This window comes from Bidens hawaiensis, unplaced genomic scaffold (assembly GCF_021521415.1).
Source record: "Bidens hawaiensis isolate Kalapana, Puna unplaced genomic scaffold, B.hawaiensis_p1.1 tig00017168_1, whole genome shotgun sequence".
In the NCBI taxonomy this organism is placed as follows: domain Eukaryota; kingdom Viridiplantae; phylum Streptophyta; class Magnoliopsida; order Asterales; family Asteraceae; genus Bidens; species Bidens hawaiensis.
Genome location: NW_027492600.1, coordinates 33,338 through 49,007, shown reverse-complemented (window position 1 = coordinate 49,007; position 15,670 = coordinate 33,338). Strand labels below are relative to the sequence as shown.

At 33.2% G+C, this 15,670-nt stretch overlaps 1 protein-coding gene and 1 pseudogene across 2 annotated transcripts; one reads left to right on the top strand and one right to left on the bottom strand.

Moving 5' to 3' along the window:
• Window positions 1–7,760: 7,760 nt before the first annotated feature.
• Window positions 7,761–8,834, top strand: LOC143553344 (phytol kinase 1, chloroplastic-like). The gene is made up of 5 exons (XM_077043366.1): window positions 7,761–7,919; window positions 8,014–8,145; window positions 8,243–8,358; window positions 8,435–8,549; window positions 8,640–8,834. The coding sequence occupies exons 1-5, from the start codon at window positions 7,897–7,899 to the stop codon at window positions 8,830–8,832; spliced, it is 579 nt and encodes a 192-aa protein (XP_076899481.1). The 5' UTR covers window positions 7,761–7,896; the 3' UTR covers window positions 8,833–8,834.
• Window positions 8,835–9,152: 318 nt separating this feature from the next.
• On the bottom strand, window positions 9,153–11,101 carry LOC143553367 (uncharacterized; annotated as a pseudogene). The gene is made up of 4 exons (XR_013138824.1): window positions 10,841–11,101; window positions 10,779–10,806; window positions 9,733–9,962; window positions 9,153–9,584 (listed from the first exon to the last, which is right to left on the bottom strand). The product of XR_013138824.1 is annotated as an uncharacterized LOC143553367 (transcript).
• Between the last annotated feature and the right edge of the window lie 4,569 nt (window positions 11,102–15,670).

The window sequence follows — 15,670 nt, the reverse complement described above, 5'->3', positions numbered from 1 at the left end:
ATCTCTACCGAAGAAACCAAAATTTCTACCGGTAGGCCATAACACACAAATTGGGATATCAATCGTATAGTTAGGTTTTATTGCTTTAATTCTTTGTTTTTTTAACTCCTTTATAATAAGTAATAACTATTGAGTTGGTCTACTTATTTACGGCATGGTTTAAGTTTTATCTTTATTAAATTGTCTTTAAAATCATATGAAATTACTTTATAGTGCTAACCACCTTGCAATATATTGACTTTCGGGTCCATAACAATGCATTAATGTGCTATCTTCATTGCCATTAATATACACCGATCACCATTAAAAGGGTCACATGCGTTGTATTTGTAGGTCCAGTTTTAGAAGCTCCTGTGTCATTTACATCACTTTACAATTTAAATATACATTTAATTTTAATTAATACCCTTTCTTTCCTTTTACTAAAGCTTTTCAATTGCTAACAAAATATGCATCTACTCAAACTTTTCAATCGATAAAAACCGACTCATGGAAGGATTGATAGAAATGGCCTGGCCAAAGGATATAAATGTGGGCGAGTTTCTATTCAATATCATTTTGTTACATAACAATTGAAGGCAAGATCAATGTTCCGCCAATAACAAACAAGTCCACTTTTTGATTAGTGATGCCTGTAGGTTTCATAGATACGACTATATGAGTTTTGCCTTATGACATGGTTGAAGTAAATCGATAAATTGTTAAATGAAGAGATGGAAAGTATCTCTGAGAGTATCCAAAAATTATCATTATTTGTTGAAAGATGTTATGGTGAGATTAACCACCTTATATGACTCAGTTTAAATACATAATACAAACTCAAAAAAATCTAATTAATGGTACATAATCTAGGTGGTGGAAGATTTTATGGTGACACGGTATATACATATTGAGAAAGACACTTTACTTGGTTGGAGTGTTTCATGTTTTTTTAATATTAGATATGTTTTATAAACAGTGTTAAAAATTTCCTATATATTAATTTGCAAAAATTCTATATGAGAAGTAAATTTTTGGTTATTCCATTTGTGGTTAGTAGATGATGTCGTATGTGATTGATTCTTTTTTTTTTGTTTGGTATATATTCTACTAGTTTGAGGCTCGTGTATTACACGGGTAATTGATGAAAATTTTATGCTTTAATCATTAAGTGAAATACAGTTAATAAAATGATCATATATTGTTAATACAATTATAATTTACATTAAAATTACAGAAATTACAAAATTAAGATCACACAAATATGTTACAAATAAGTAAAACCTTCCTTGTACACTACATTTGTGATTGTATTGGTCGGTACACATTTTTTTTTATCAAAATCAAAGTCTTTAGTTCATGTCGGCTTGTAACTTTTGATAAGGTAACATATAGGTCTGCTTATAACCCTTATGTGTGACAAATAAGGTTCTTCAAGTAACATATATTCATGATAATATATAGGCTAACCCTTACGTGTGACAAATAAGGTTCTTCAACTAACATATATTCAAATACATACCAGCCTTAGATAAATGATAATGTCAATGAAACTAACATATATTCATGCATATAAAATATCATACATTTTAATCAATTAATATGATGTCATTTGAGACCATCTGCTTATGTTTATATAAAAAAAATTATCCAAAAACCAGATTACCTAAACGTTTTTGATATAATCATCCTTAAAATCTTTAGAATTTATGATAAATTTGTTGGCATTAATATTCTGTGTATGCAAATTTTTAATTGATTTATATTTTACAATTAACAATTGCATAATCAAGCAACGTATAAAACCAAATAACTATAACAAAATGATTTGTTTTATTTCATATGAAATGTAATTTCCAGGAAAATGATAATAGCATACTAACCTTAAAGTCATGTTCAAATAACAGTAAGTTAGTGGAATATTAGAACATTTAAAGTTGCATAAAGTGAAAGTAGTTATTCTTATTTACAAGTAGTTGAAAGTATTAGATTAAAAGAGCTTAAATTTGAATACTAATCTCGTGTTATTAGTTAATATTATGGGAAGTTGTTGGAATATTTAATTAATCGATATATATATATATATATATATATATATATATATATAAAATGGTTCAAATATAAAACAATTGTTTTGTGAGAAGTGTAAGAAGCCTTTTAAATAAAACAAACCACCAAAATAGAACACTATACCATACAAATAGGAAACTATACAAGTTTTTAAAAACTACCAATCTCAACCACTAGATCATATATCCAATGGCCTAAATTCATTCTTATTCTTCTCACAAAACTATAATTTTTTACGTTAACTTTACCCTATATATATATATATATATATATATATATATATATATATATATGGGAGGGATATTTTGAGAACCATGTTGAGTTTTAAGAACTTCAATTCTATGCCACACATTTAATTAAATGGGTTGGAATATGTGGTTGAGATTAAATATAGCAAAAAAGTCAAAGTAGGAGAGAGAATAAATATGTAAGTGGTTACACTAACTTTTACGTCCGTTACACATGCGTAAAAAGTCGACTCGGTACGTAAAAAATTATGTAATTTTTTTACGTGTATGTAACTTACATATATTACGCATGTGTAAAAAAATATTCGAAAAAAAAAACGTTACACTGAGTTCTTTCGAGTTCTTAAAACTCAAAGGGGTTCTTAATTGAAATCTCCCCTCTCTCTCTATATATATATATATAGAAAAGGGTTAAAATAAAAATACATAGTTTTGTAAGAAGAGTAGGAAAGACATAAAATTTAAAGTTAGAAAACTATGTGAACCTATTTAGGAAATTATATAGGCTAAATCCTGGATCTTAGGAAATTATTTGGTATTTTGGAAACTACTAATTTTAACCACTATATCCTAAATCTAAGGGCCTAGATCTATTCTTACTCTTCCTATAAAACTATCTATTTTTACTATAACTCACCCCTATATATATATATATATATATATATATAAAGAAGCAAAGATTTCGAATTTTATGGAAGCATGGTAAATGACTTTAAACTTGATTAACAATTTTTCTTTTAAATAATGTGAAAATAGAATATTCCTTGAAATGTAATGAGTAGCATGATTAAGTTATAAATAATAAAAAATAAAAATAGTAAATATTTTTATTAAGTTACATTATAATAAGTGTAAATCTTAATGAATTTTTATAATGTATTTTAATAATAAATGTTATGACATTAATTTTTTTTAAATTCTATATATAGCTTTATTATTTTGAATATAAACCATAATAAACACTTTAATTATGTACTAACCAGCATGTAACACTAATGTAAACCCAATTCATTGTATTGGTATAAAAATAAAATTAATAAGTTAATATAATATTGAAATTATGTAAATAACTATTGAAAACGATATTCTATGTTTCAATATCCTAAATGATTTTGGAAAACGAAAATAGTGGAATGGGATTGAAGCAAATTTTTTGGTTTAAAATGTTGAATGTTTTTAATTAAGTAATTTGTCTTATAAGACATATTAAATTAACTATACTTAAATGTATAAAAAAGTATAAATCAAGTCATAAAATATATGTTTATGAAGCATTTTAGTTTAAGTTATGGAAGAAAATATTGAAAACTAAATATTGATATTCTTATTGTTAAAACATTTTATACTACATAAAAAAAGTCATATAAATAAAGGATTAACTTCATATGTACCCTTATAAAATGACAGATAGTTCATATAGTAAATCGTTATACATATGGATTATAGTTATAATATTCAACTTTAATGATTTAATGTTAAACACCAAGATATATATATATATATATATATATATATATATATATAATAGGTATTCTTCATGTTTATAACATTTATACAAAATTTTTGGAGAAAATACACATTTTCTTGAGTTCAAATGCATATGAGAAAATTATTAAATCCAAATTTGAAACAAATCTTATATAAAAAAATCTGCAATGCTGTTCGAATCCCAGTTTAAAAACAATTTGTACTTTGCCATACAAATCCAAATTCTTTGACAATGATGCACCTTTATTTTCTTTATTTGCAATTATCCGTGACTTTAAAATTTTATTTTAACAGACCTACAACTTCAATTTTTATATTTCCTAATTTTCTTATTTCATTATTAATGTTAATAAATGAATCGGTTAGCATTACTTTTAATAAAAATATTGAATTTATTATTGAATGACTTAAAAGATAATAACCATATATTAAATTGGTTGAAAAAAAATATAAGAATGACTATAAAATTGATAAATGACAAAAATGATGGTATTTTATTAGAATAAATAGATAAATTACTCACAAGCACAGTCTAGAAGCTTTTATTGCATTTCATCTATTTTAGTTTTCTACCATTAGAATGTTAGTAAACGTACAAAGCAGCCCTTACGGCCTTACGACTCTTTTTTAATTTTAATAAACCATATGCTTTCTAAATTTATTTTATTATTATTATTATTATTTTATATTGTATTAATTCAACTCCGCTTGAATTCCGAGTTAGTATGCCGCAACGCATATTTTTTTAATGACCAACAAATAAAGAATTGTCTAGATACTTCGTACGATGTGATCCAATGCAAAAGATCACCACAAGCTAGCCCCACCCTGCTGCACGGAGTGTATTTCTAAGTTATCTCAAGTTCTGAGGAAACTCACCATTCTGAAGACTCACTGGTGGTTAATGTTGTAAAAGTAGGTTTACAAGGCCGAGTATTACAAGGTATGTCGTCGAGACGAGCTTTTTTAACTTCGCCTAGTTACTAAGAATCGATCAAAGGTGGTCAAACTCAGTCAGAATAGCATCTAGTCGGTGAACTTGGGCCAATTTTGACTTTAAAAAAGTAAATCATAATTCGTATTTCTATAATATTAAAAACAAATATCATTTTTTAATTAATGATTAGCAATTTTAGAATAATTTATTATTTATAGATGTATCTCTTTTATTTATATTGTTATTCACCTATTTTGGTATAAATATTATTAAACTTGTGACATCTGACATACATATAATATTCAAAAAAATTTTTTTTTTTTACATTTACCATGCCCGAGTATTACGAGTACACCCAACTCTCCAGTCGGCCGCCTAGGTTCCGCCTAGCAACTTTTACAACTTTGCTGGTGATAAAATCCGGACGCCCTCAAGATCGAACTATAAATCACAAAGATTCCTATCTTTCTTCAGGAGCCACTCATGCCCCTCCCAAAATATTATGTGTAAGGATTAAACATGAGTCTCCGTTAAAAAACCCAGCTTACCTATAGCGACGCTATGCTTGATTTAGTTAAAACTTTTGAAGAAAATAAACCTTCAACAGCTCCGTCACCTGCGTTATTTATTTATATAAAATTAATGACTACGACGCTAACAAAACACATAGGCAAGACACACTTACACCACTCATTTCGCCCTTTTCTTAAAATCAGTGCAGCAGCAGCATCATTTGGCCCCACGACAAGTGAAGTAGTCATCACCCTAAATTCACCTTTACTACATTACATTACATTAAATTACACTACATGGCCACCCATACTCATTTATCCTTCAGCTGCATATCAATCTCCGCCATCACCACTCCCAAACTCTCCCTCGGCCGTCTCTGGTTTTGATTCTCTCTCGCAGCGGCGAATCATCGAGCAGGTTAATCTCAGTCGTTACTCGACGAGATTTTTCACCAATTGCATTTTGCCACGCGTAAAAACCAATGAGACTTTTTTAGGCTTTTGACAAGGACATTAATCCTCTCATTCTCATGCCTACTAATTGATTGATGCGCCTAAGGGCTACGATAATCAAATGATTAATAATTCGATTTATTTTCAATTAGACCTTGCTCTAGCTTCTTTAGGGGTTATTACTTCTTTGATAGCTCAAAATGGCTTCCAACGGAATTTTTTTCCTTTTCTTATGACAAGATTTTTGGACAAGTGGTAGATTTTGATTGGCTAAAAATCTTGTTGATTAATGATTAAAAAGTGTGCGGGTCAACTAGATTGAGGGTGGACATTACTGAAAAAAGCTGGTGAATGAACATTTTGTTTACTTTGACCGATTAAATGAACATTTTATTTAGCTTTCTATATTATATACATCAACGGGCTGTTTCGTGTTTATCTTACTTAAATCAATCCGTTTAAATATATAAATCAAAGTAATAGTTTGATTAGTAAAATACTAAAATGCATGACCTAACGATCTAAGCAGCTACAGAGAGAGTACACAGTGCTGTTTATGTAATTGTACCCTGTGCACTGTTTTCACTTTTACAGCACCTGCTTTTATGGCTCCTTGCTTTTTGCTCCTTGTGTCACATATGGGATTATTTTTTAATACTAAAGTGTTTGTTTTTTTTTCACTTTTGTAAAAAGTCATCAAAAGTTCAAATTATTTTCTACTATGGTAACCCGGTTACATCCGGTAAAGCCCGGTTTTACTTTAATGCAGTTTAGAAGGTTTAAACATGGGTTGCCATAGTTCTAAAACACAAAACACAAAATAAAAAACAATGTTGTTATTAATCTTTTCAAAATTTATAACACTTGCAGATACTTGAGTCTTGTCATTAACCAGAAATACCAATTATTCATCACCTAATATCCATAAAGGTAGTTGATTTCCAGCCAGACAACCAACTACAGCTAATCATGTATTAAATTTCCTTCAACATCCCTTAACTTTCTGTTTGGAAAATTAAAAGACTGCAAGGGTAATAATGGAATAAAGTTATAAAATTTGGCTGTAACAACGTTTAATTAACTGTTTGTTGTTACAGACAGAAATTCACATTTAGATGAAGTCTGATGTCTTTGCATGATTCGGGACGAATCTTTTTTTTATTTGGGTAAATGGGCTTTCGGGTCAGGATATCTTTTTAGACACCACCCAAAATTCCAATGAGGGCATCATTGTCTAAAAGTATCACCTATATTATTTTAGTACAAAATTCCAAAATGCAACTTGTTATGCCTAGTGATATTGACACCTTCAGCCTATTATTTTCAATCTTTGTGTGGTCTATTGGAACTTAAATGCATGTTTCATTTGTCATAAGTTTTGGTAGGTGTTGTGTGATGCCGTACCAGTTTGTTATAACTTATAAGCATGTTACACACCCAATATACGGACTAAAAAAGGGGTGCGGATGAGGACGAAGGGCATATAGGCCGGGACCTGATCTTCACATAGATGAATGATGCATGGCCATATAGTTGTTTATAGATGTGGCATTTGTTGGTTAAACCATGTAATTATCATAGATAGTTAAAATATAATTGAACAAACTCTATTTTAATACAAGTAAACTTGACTATTACAACTTTAAATTAACCTAATTCCATTATGATTTTTTAGAATCTTCGTTCGTGTTATAATTTCGCATCCTATGCCTTTCATTAATCTTTACCATTTATGTTGCTAAAATTATCATTTTTCCTGTTTTGTTATATATAAGAGAGTTGGTAACGATTCGGTTTCAATTTTCAAGGATAAGTCAAATGGGTTGGGTCGGGTTGATTTGACCAATACTGATTTTATTTATCAATAGTTGATGCATCAAATATGATTATGAAAGCTGCATTCTTACAGTTATAATATACTTTTTAAGTAATGCTTCTAAGAAGGTTAATGCATCAAAATTACACTTTGGACAACTTTTGACCTGTTTAACCCATTTTGCAAGTTTTTCTTTTAGCTAATATTTTCAATAGACTTTCGTAGATAAAAACACGATCCAAATTGACCATTTGACTATTAAAAGTCAAACTTGGGTTCTTTGTGGAATCTAAAGTAAAACTTAAATTGGCAGTTTAACTTATTTATTATGTTCCATTCTCCTTTCAGAATCTAAGCAGAAAGCTGGTTCATATATTATCTGGATTGCTTTATATGGGCTGCTGGCCACTTTTCAGGTAGTTTTTCGGTTGCCAAATAGATCCATATTTTTTTTTTCTGAAAGAATGTATCGGTCAAACTCTTACCGTTGATATTTCAATCCTAGATTAGTACTTCAACCGAGGCTCGCTATTTTGCTGCTTTAGTGCCCTTATTGAACTGCGTAAGGCTTCTAGTTCATGGACTTTCACTGGTGCCCAATGAAGATCTCATAAAATCAGTCACTCGAGAAGGAAAACCCGAGTAAATTCTCATAATATTATCCCCGTTGGTTTGTTTTACCTTCAAATAAGTTCCCGAATGAATGAAATAATCCCAAAATTCAATGACTTGATTGCAGGGAGTTGCTTAGAGGACCTCTATTTTATGTTTTGATGTTGATTTTATGTTCTGTTGTCTTTTGGCGTGAGTCGCCAATCGGTGTGGTTTCACTTTCAATGATGTGTGGCGGTGATGGTATCTCTTTTCAACCTTCTATGTTTTTGATTCTTGCCTTTTTAGACTTGTTTTTAACATAACAACACTAATACAGGTATTGCGGATATCATGGGTAGAAGATTCGGAATCCAAAAACTTCCTTACAACAAACACAAGAGTTGGGTTGGTAGCATATCTATGTTTATAGTTGGTTTCTTAATCTCAATTGGGTATGTGCAGAATTGCAGATGCTTGTGTATTATTTGTGTTAGTTTTGTTAGGTAAGATTGAGGTAATAGACTGTTTTACCCTTTTATCAGGATGCTATACTACTTCTCAAAGTTTGGGTACTTTGAGCTAGATCGGGTGAAAACAATTCAACGAGTGGCATTGGTTGCAATGGTGGCAACATTGGTCGAGTCGCTTCCAACCAAAGGAGGCCTAGATGACAACATTTCTGTTCCATTGGTGAGCATAATAACAGCGTATTTGAGTTTTGGCTTCCAGCCTTGACGTTTTCCGATTTTCGCCCTTCTTTTTGTTGTAAATGTATCATTTTTGTCGAATAAATGTTTGGATGGTAATCATTATTTACTAATGATTCAAACAATAATTTTTACTAATGATTCAAAAAAGCAAGTGATAATACCCGCTAGGAAAACTGAAATGACCCATTAATACCCTGTTAACCAATAAGAAATGGCCTTCAAGGTGTGGTTTTGAATATAACATTCCTTCATCTTATTGTGTTGATTCATGGTTGATTATATACGAAAACTAAGGATAACCGGCAATTTAAACCAATAATATAAATACTTAATTAAACGCACAATGAGGAATTAAAACAGGCATGCCGAGTCAAAAACAAAACATTTTAGTTCAAAGACGATTAACATGTCAAAATTTGCTAAAACAACCTTACAATGTTAACATTATTGTGAAAAATCTTTGACAGCAAGTGGCTCATACCATTGAGGACCAAATCCAGCAGCTTTTCTTGCTTTTTCATTGAAAGGAGGCTTCAATGGACCTCTGAAATATGACCTAACAACCTCATGAAACTTGTTAACCGCGTCATCATCACTTTCTTCATCTGCATTATCTCCGCGCGTTCGTGAACAAAGATATTTAAACCATTTAACTCCAGCAGCACAATGAGTGACTTCTTCAGGATAAATCACTTCCTCCAGCAAATCAGCTGTTTTGTTATCACCCCCGTTACGAAAACGAGAAATGGTGGTAGGTAGCACATCCAGTCCTCTTGCCTGTTATTTAATTAACTCTTATTAGTTCATCAAGTGAAAGAAAAATGGACCTTTATGGGATAGTACTCTTAACTATTTATTTAACTATTAAATGCATGAAGATGAAATGAGAAAGATAATAATGTAAGCTGATTGACATTAAGGGTACCTCATGTACACAATGCTCCACTGCAAGGCGTGCAAATAGGTCTTTTGATGTAGCAACAGCCGAGTCCCACAAACCATCATGAGCAGGTAAAGCTCCATAGAAAGAACCTAATTCCTCAAGATGGGCTGCAAGAAGCGTGAAGTGGCGGCCTTCATCTTGTGCAACTCTTACAAAATCATCAAAGAACTCTCTTGGCATTGACTCTTGCTTACCAAACGTGCAATGATGTCCTGTATAAATAACATGCATGCACAAAAACAATCAGATAGATCAAATAAAACATTTTAATTTCACAATCACTATCAATAGCTACAATTCTACAAACACCTATAGCAGTAGGTCCAGGGGCGTAGGTAGCTTTTGAGGAACGGGTTCGGCTGAACCCATACAAATTTCTTTCCAGTGTTATATATTCATATATTTTGACATCCCTGGCTACGCCATTGAGTAGGTCCATCATCAACATAATCTAATTAAGGGGAAAGTCGGTTCGGTTATGGGGGCTTAACCATGGCCATAAACGAGGCTTGGTTACAGAAGACTGCCTAACCATAACCATAACCAAATGGTTGGTTAACTGTCAGTTATGGGTCGGTTTCAGTTAAGTCCGGCAACATAGTTATATGTTTTCCTTTTCATTTATTCTAGTTGAAATCGGTTTGATTTTGGTGTTTCAAACTCAATTATGAAGTTTCGACTCTGAAATATGCCAGTTCCAAACTTGGTTATAATGTTCCAAGCTATCTTATGGACAGTTGCGACCTAAATTTAAACGTTCAAAGTTGGAAATAAAGGTATAAAGCGTGGACATAGAGGCATACATTTTAGAAAAGCATAAACATACAAGGTTGGGTTCGGTTTCGGTAGTCAATTAACGGAGACACATTAACCATAACCATAACCATAACTGAATTGTCGGTTAATCATATTCACTTAACCATAACTATCGATTTTCTTCGGTTATCGCTAGTTTCGGTTAACTTTTTCAGCGTTTGCTCACCCATAAGCAAAATATACATAATGAAAAGACACAGAACAAGAAGTACCCAAGATAAATCAATGGCCCAGCTTTCGTATGGTTATCGCTAGTCATTTCATCGAACACTTGGTGTGCATCAACCAAAAAACAAAAGCAACAACAGATTATTTATTAAATTGTACTGTGAGACTGTTAGAAGCTAACATTGGTGAGTCTGGCGGGTCGGTCTGGGACGATGAGATCAGGCTGAGAAGGGTTGTATGGGTTTGTAATAAGACCTTGGAGCCAATGGTTGGCTATTTGGTCCCCAAGTTTTGCTTTGTCAACTGGGTCAGGTGTGTTCAGCACACGCAGTGCTGCCTCCACAAGAGTTGTTTCATTGCTGCTCATATCTATTAGTTGTAGTTTCTTGGTGGTGTGTATGGTCTTGGTTTTTGATATGCAATTTCAAGTCTTCAAAACAGGTTTTCAAATTCGGTTTGAAAGGTTAAGATTTATTTTACACCAATGTTTTAAAAACATTACATACCGGCCGGTTAAACCGGATATTCGTATGAAAGACGGTATTTAGAGCCCGGTATTTTTGGGCGGTTTTCTGCTAGAACATCGTGTCGTCGGTTTTTTTAAAATACCGGTTTAAACCGGCAAACCGGTTTAAAATCCCAAGATTTTGAGATTTTTTGCGGCTCATATTTTTTAAAAATGACTTTATAACATTGCGGTTAAAATTGAAACGAGTAAACATGGTAAACGACGATTCGTTGGTTAACCAATTTTGTATCCTGCAAATCCAATGTTGGTTTATTTACGTCTTTTGTTACTGAGCTAATTCCGTATACAAAATAGAAACTTTCTATCTGACTCGACAATTGTTCATGTGTGATATTTGGTTCAAGTGCAATGTTTATTAACGTACTTTTGGGTTATTTTTTGAGTGGAAATTGTATTTATATAGAATTACAAGTAAACTATGTAGCCCGGTTGAACCTCCCGGTACATTTCGGTTCAACCGGTTATCCCGTTTTGAACTAAATCTGATATGAATAAAATACCGGTTTTTAAAATATTGAATGTCGCTGCCATTATGTAGTGGGCTTCAACTAACCCGCATTTAACAATCATGTTGCGATTTAACTAAAAAATAAATTAAAGAAAGAAAATCATATAAAAAAATGTGTGTGTGATTAGTGAATGGTAGTCTACCCCGCCTCTTCGTGTCAAAGGGCGATAAGGGTAACGCCTCCTCTCTCAGCACCCTATTTAACTAAGGTTTTCGCTGAGGTGGCATGCGACATCGTCCTATGACGGAAAGTCTTAGTAAATGTTGGTGGGATTCTTATAGAAGATAAAAAGCGCAACAAATTGTGTAAAAATAGAAGACAAACAGGCAATAAGTTACAGTAAAAGCCCTTTAAAATAAAGTTTGTTTACATAACTTTCATATAAACCTTGAGATTTTCATCCGGGGTTGAGTTTTGGGCTTTTAGTGCAAGGAATTCAGTGAATAGCTAGCGAATACAAATTGTTTCAGTTGTTAAGAGAAGATGGGGCGCACTCAGCAAATGGATTTGGGGTACTATGCCCGAAAAAGGAACATTGCTAGTGTCACGTTAACATGAATTTCGGGTACCCATTTAGTGGACAACTATCCGACGTAAAATATGAACGCGGGAATGGTTTTGACCGTTGGGGCTTTGGTAATTAAAATAAAAAACTTTTTTTCCTATTTAATCTTCACCATTTACCATTTTACATGCACATTTCTACAAATTCTATACCAATCTTCAACCACAATCATCAATCTTCATGGAGAATTTAAAGAATCAATCAACCAAAAAATCTTCATGGAGAATTTAGTGGACAACAAAACCGGTTCCTGGAACCGGATCGGTTAACCGGTTCCTACCCGTTTTTCGTAGGAACCGGTTCGGTTCCGTTTCAACCCGACGATCCGGGACCGGTTTGACATTTTTGGAGGTGGACCGGGTAGGAACCGGAACCGAACCGGAACCGGTTCTGGAACCGGTTCGACCGGAACCGGTTCGGAACCGGTTCTAGCCGTTGGAGTAGTTCTAGCCGTTGGGAAACGGTTTTATGGCCGTTTTTTGACCGTTGGGGTCAAAAATGGCCGTTTTTTGGCTCCCCAATCACCCCACTACTAGTATAAATAGGTATTTGGTGTAATGGGTTCATCACAACACTCAAAACGCAAACCCGAACGCAAAAAAATACAAAAAAACGCTATTACAACGTTCTGAGTTCTCTAATCTCTTGTTTTCTCTTCTTCTATATTCATATTTGTTGTTATGGCTGCCTCACAATCATCGGTTGGTCAAGGTTCCACCGCCGGACCAAGTTTCGTTCGTATTGTACCTCATAATCGTAATCAAGAGATTTGGTGCAATTGGGATTTGGTTGAATTGAGTGACCATTCATTGAAGGCTCGGTGCAAGTTTTGTGGGATTTATTTAAACTCACTTTCGAATTCAAATTTGAAGAAACACATCGAAAGACCGTATTGCAGGGCGTTGAAACAGAACGTCGAGTCGCAACAAACGCAAATGGATAGTGAAGGCGGAATATTTACATACCAAATTGATCGAGTTCAAGATCGTATGGCGAAGTTTGTGATTCAAGAAGCTTTGCCGTTTAGCCACTTCGACAACCCTCGCTTAACCGCCATGATTCGAGATACGCTTCAACCACAATACACTCACGTAAGTCGTCATACTCTTAAACGGTATTGTTTAAAATTGTGGAAGAAGGCCAAAGAGGTACTAATTGCATATTTTGAAAATATAAATACGGGAATAAACTTAACTAGTGATGTTTGGTCGGCTCCACATGGTCTACCCGAATCTTATCTTTGTGTCACCGCTCATTGGGTAGACCTGTCATCGTGGGAAATGATGAAACGCACCATTGCTTTCGAACTCTTTGAGTATCCACATACGGGAGATAATTTGTTTGAAATTTTAGATTATGTTATAAAAACTTATAAACTAGAAAATAAAATATTTTCAATTGCATTTGATAACGCGTCGAATAATACATCGGCGGTTGATAAATTAAAATTAAAATATACGCCGATTTGCAATGGTGTATTTTTTCACTCAAGGTGTGTTGCACATATCATTAATTTAATCGTGCAAGACGGACTTGCTTCGGATGAGGTTACATCGGTTATAAACGATTTTAGAGTAATGCTACATGAAGTTTTTAAGAAAAGTAAAAAAAGACAAATGGATTATAGAAAATTTTGTAAAGATACGGGAAGAAAAGCTTTGGGAGCTAATTGGGATGTACCTCATCGATGGAATTCCACTTGCATAATGTTTCAAAGTGCTTTGAAACAAAGAGAAACTTTACAAATGTTTCATTCTAGTCTTGCCGAGAATGATTTGGCAATCCCCTTTTCAAATGAGAAATGGGAAATTATCAATGACTTATCGACTTTTCTTGAAGTTTTTAAACATCAACTACGAAACTATCGGGAACGTATTATCCGACAAGTCCCTTGGTTCTTTCGGAGTTATTTTTAATCGTTAACAATCTTAAAGAATTTGAAAATAAAAGTCCAATGTTTTCAAACATCATATTACCAATGAAGTTTAAATTAAAAAAATACTTTCTTGAATTGCCACCGATTTTTACTTGCGCCGCCGCTTTAAACCCAATGTTAAATGTTACGGGGGTTGAATGTGTGATAGACGAAATTTTTTCAGCCTTAGATATGCATGAAGTTGACCCAAACTTTTCAACAGAGGCACAAAATGATTTTAACTTGAATTTTAAATTTATGTATGACTTTTATATAAATAAATATGGGTCAAACATACACATGCCTACGCCGGGGGGGTCTTCATCAAGTTCAAGTGCTACTAGAGTACGAGACCCCATGATTAGCCTTATGAACACCGTTCGCAACGTAACGGCTAAAAAACAAAGGGGTAACACCCCTTCAAGCGAACTAGGAAGGTATAGTGCATATGATTTCTCTACCGGTTTATCTGAAGAGGAATATGGCACTTTTGATGTTTTGGCTTGGTGGAAGGTAAAGGAAACCGAGTTTCCGATTCTTGCCACCATGGCCCGTGATTTACTAACCGCCCAAGCTTCTACGGTAGCTTCGGAATCTGCTTTTTCTCTTAGTGGCAGGGTAATATCGGTGAGAAGAACAAGACTGAATTCGGAGTCGGTGGAGATGTGCATTTGCTTGAAGGATCACTTAGACTCAATCGATCGTGTTCAACACGTAACCACTCTGGAAGACGAAACACCACTTGATGTTCGAGTGCACGACGAACAAGAAGGCGTTTCTACAAGTAATTCTGATGAATAAGTCGCCACTCAATAATTACGACGAACAAGAAGGCTTTTCTAGAAATAATATGTCACAACTTTATATTTATAAGTTTAATGTTTTGTTAGTTTGTTTTTGAATATTTTAAATCATGTAACCTTTTTTTTTGAACTTCTTAAAGTAAATATAATGAATTTTATGTTAATTGTTTTTTTTATTTAACATGTTATACAAATACGAATCGTATAACACCGCTCTTGATTATAATTCAGCATTTGACTTGCGTAAGCCAAAAGACTATAATACATAGCAAACTCAACAAATGTAACATGATACAGATTTAAGTTCACCATTACACGATACACGATACAGACTAATCAATTCAAACACGCTGACACTCATAGCATTAAGTTCAATATGTTGTTTACCATTGCTCTGTGGGTGAACAACAAAAGTAGCATGAGCCTCTTCAGAAATCAGAAGAACACAAATCATCACCTACACAAGCAGCGGAAACGAAAAACGAAAAAAAAAATAATATTTTACACTGTAACCGGTTGGAACCGGTTACAGTGTAAGAACCGGTTTAGGAACCGGTCAGAACCGGTTCCACCGGTTCCGGGTCCGAGGGTTGGGGAACCGGTTCGGTTCCCTAA

Coding starts and splice junctions, on each gene's coding strand:
- LOC143553344 (XM_077043366.1), top strand. CDS start 7,897: ATGGGCTGCTGGCCACTTTTCAG. Junction 8,146..8,242: donor ACTCGAGAAGGAAAACCCGA/GTAAATTCTCAT, acceptor ACTTGATTGCAG/GGAGTTGCTTAGAGGACCTC. Junction 8,550..8,639: donor GGTTTCTTAATCTCAATTGG/GTATGTGCAGAA, acceptor CCCTTTTATCAG/GATGCTATACTACTTCTCAA.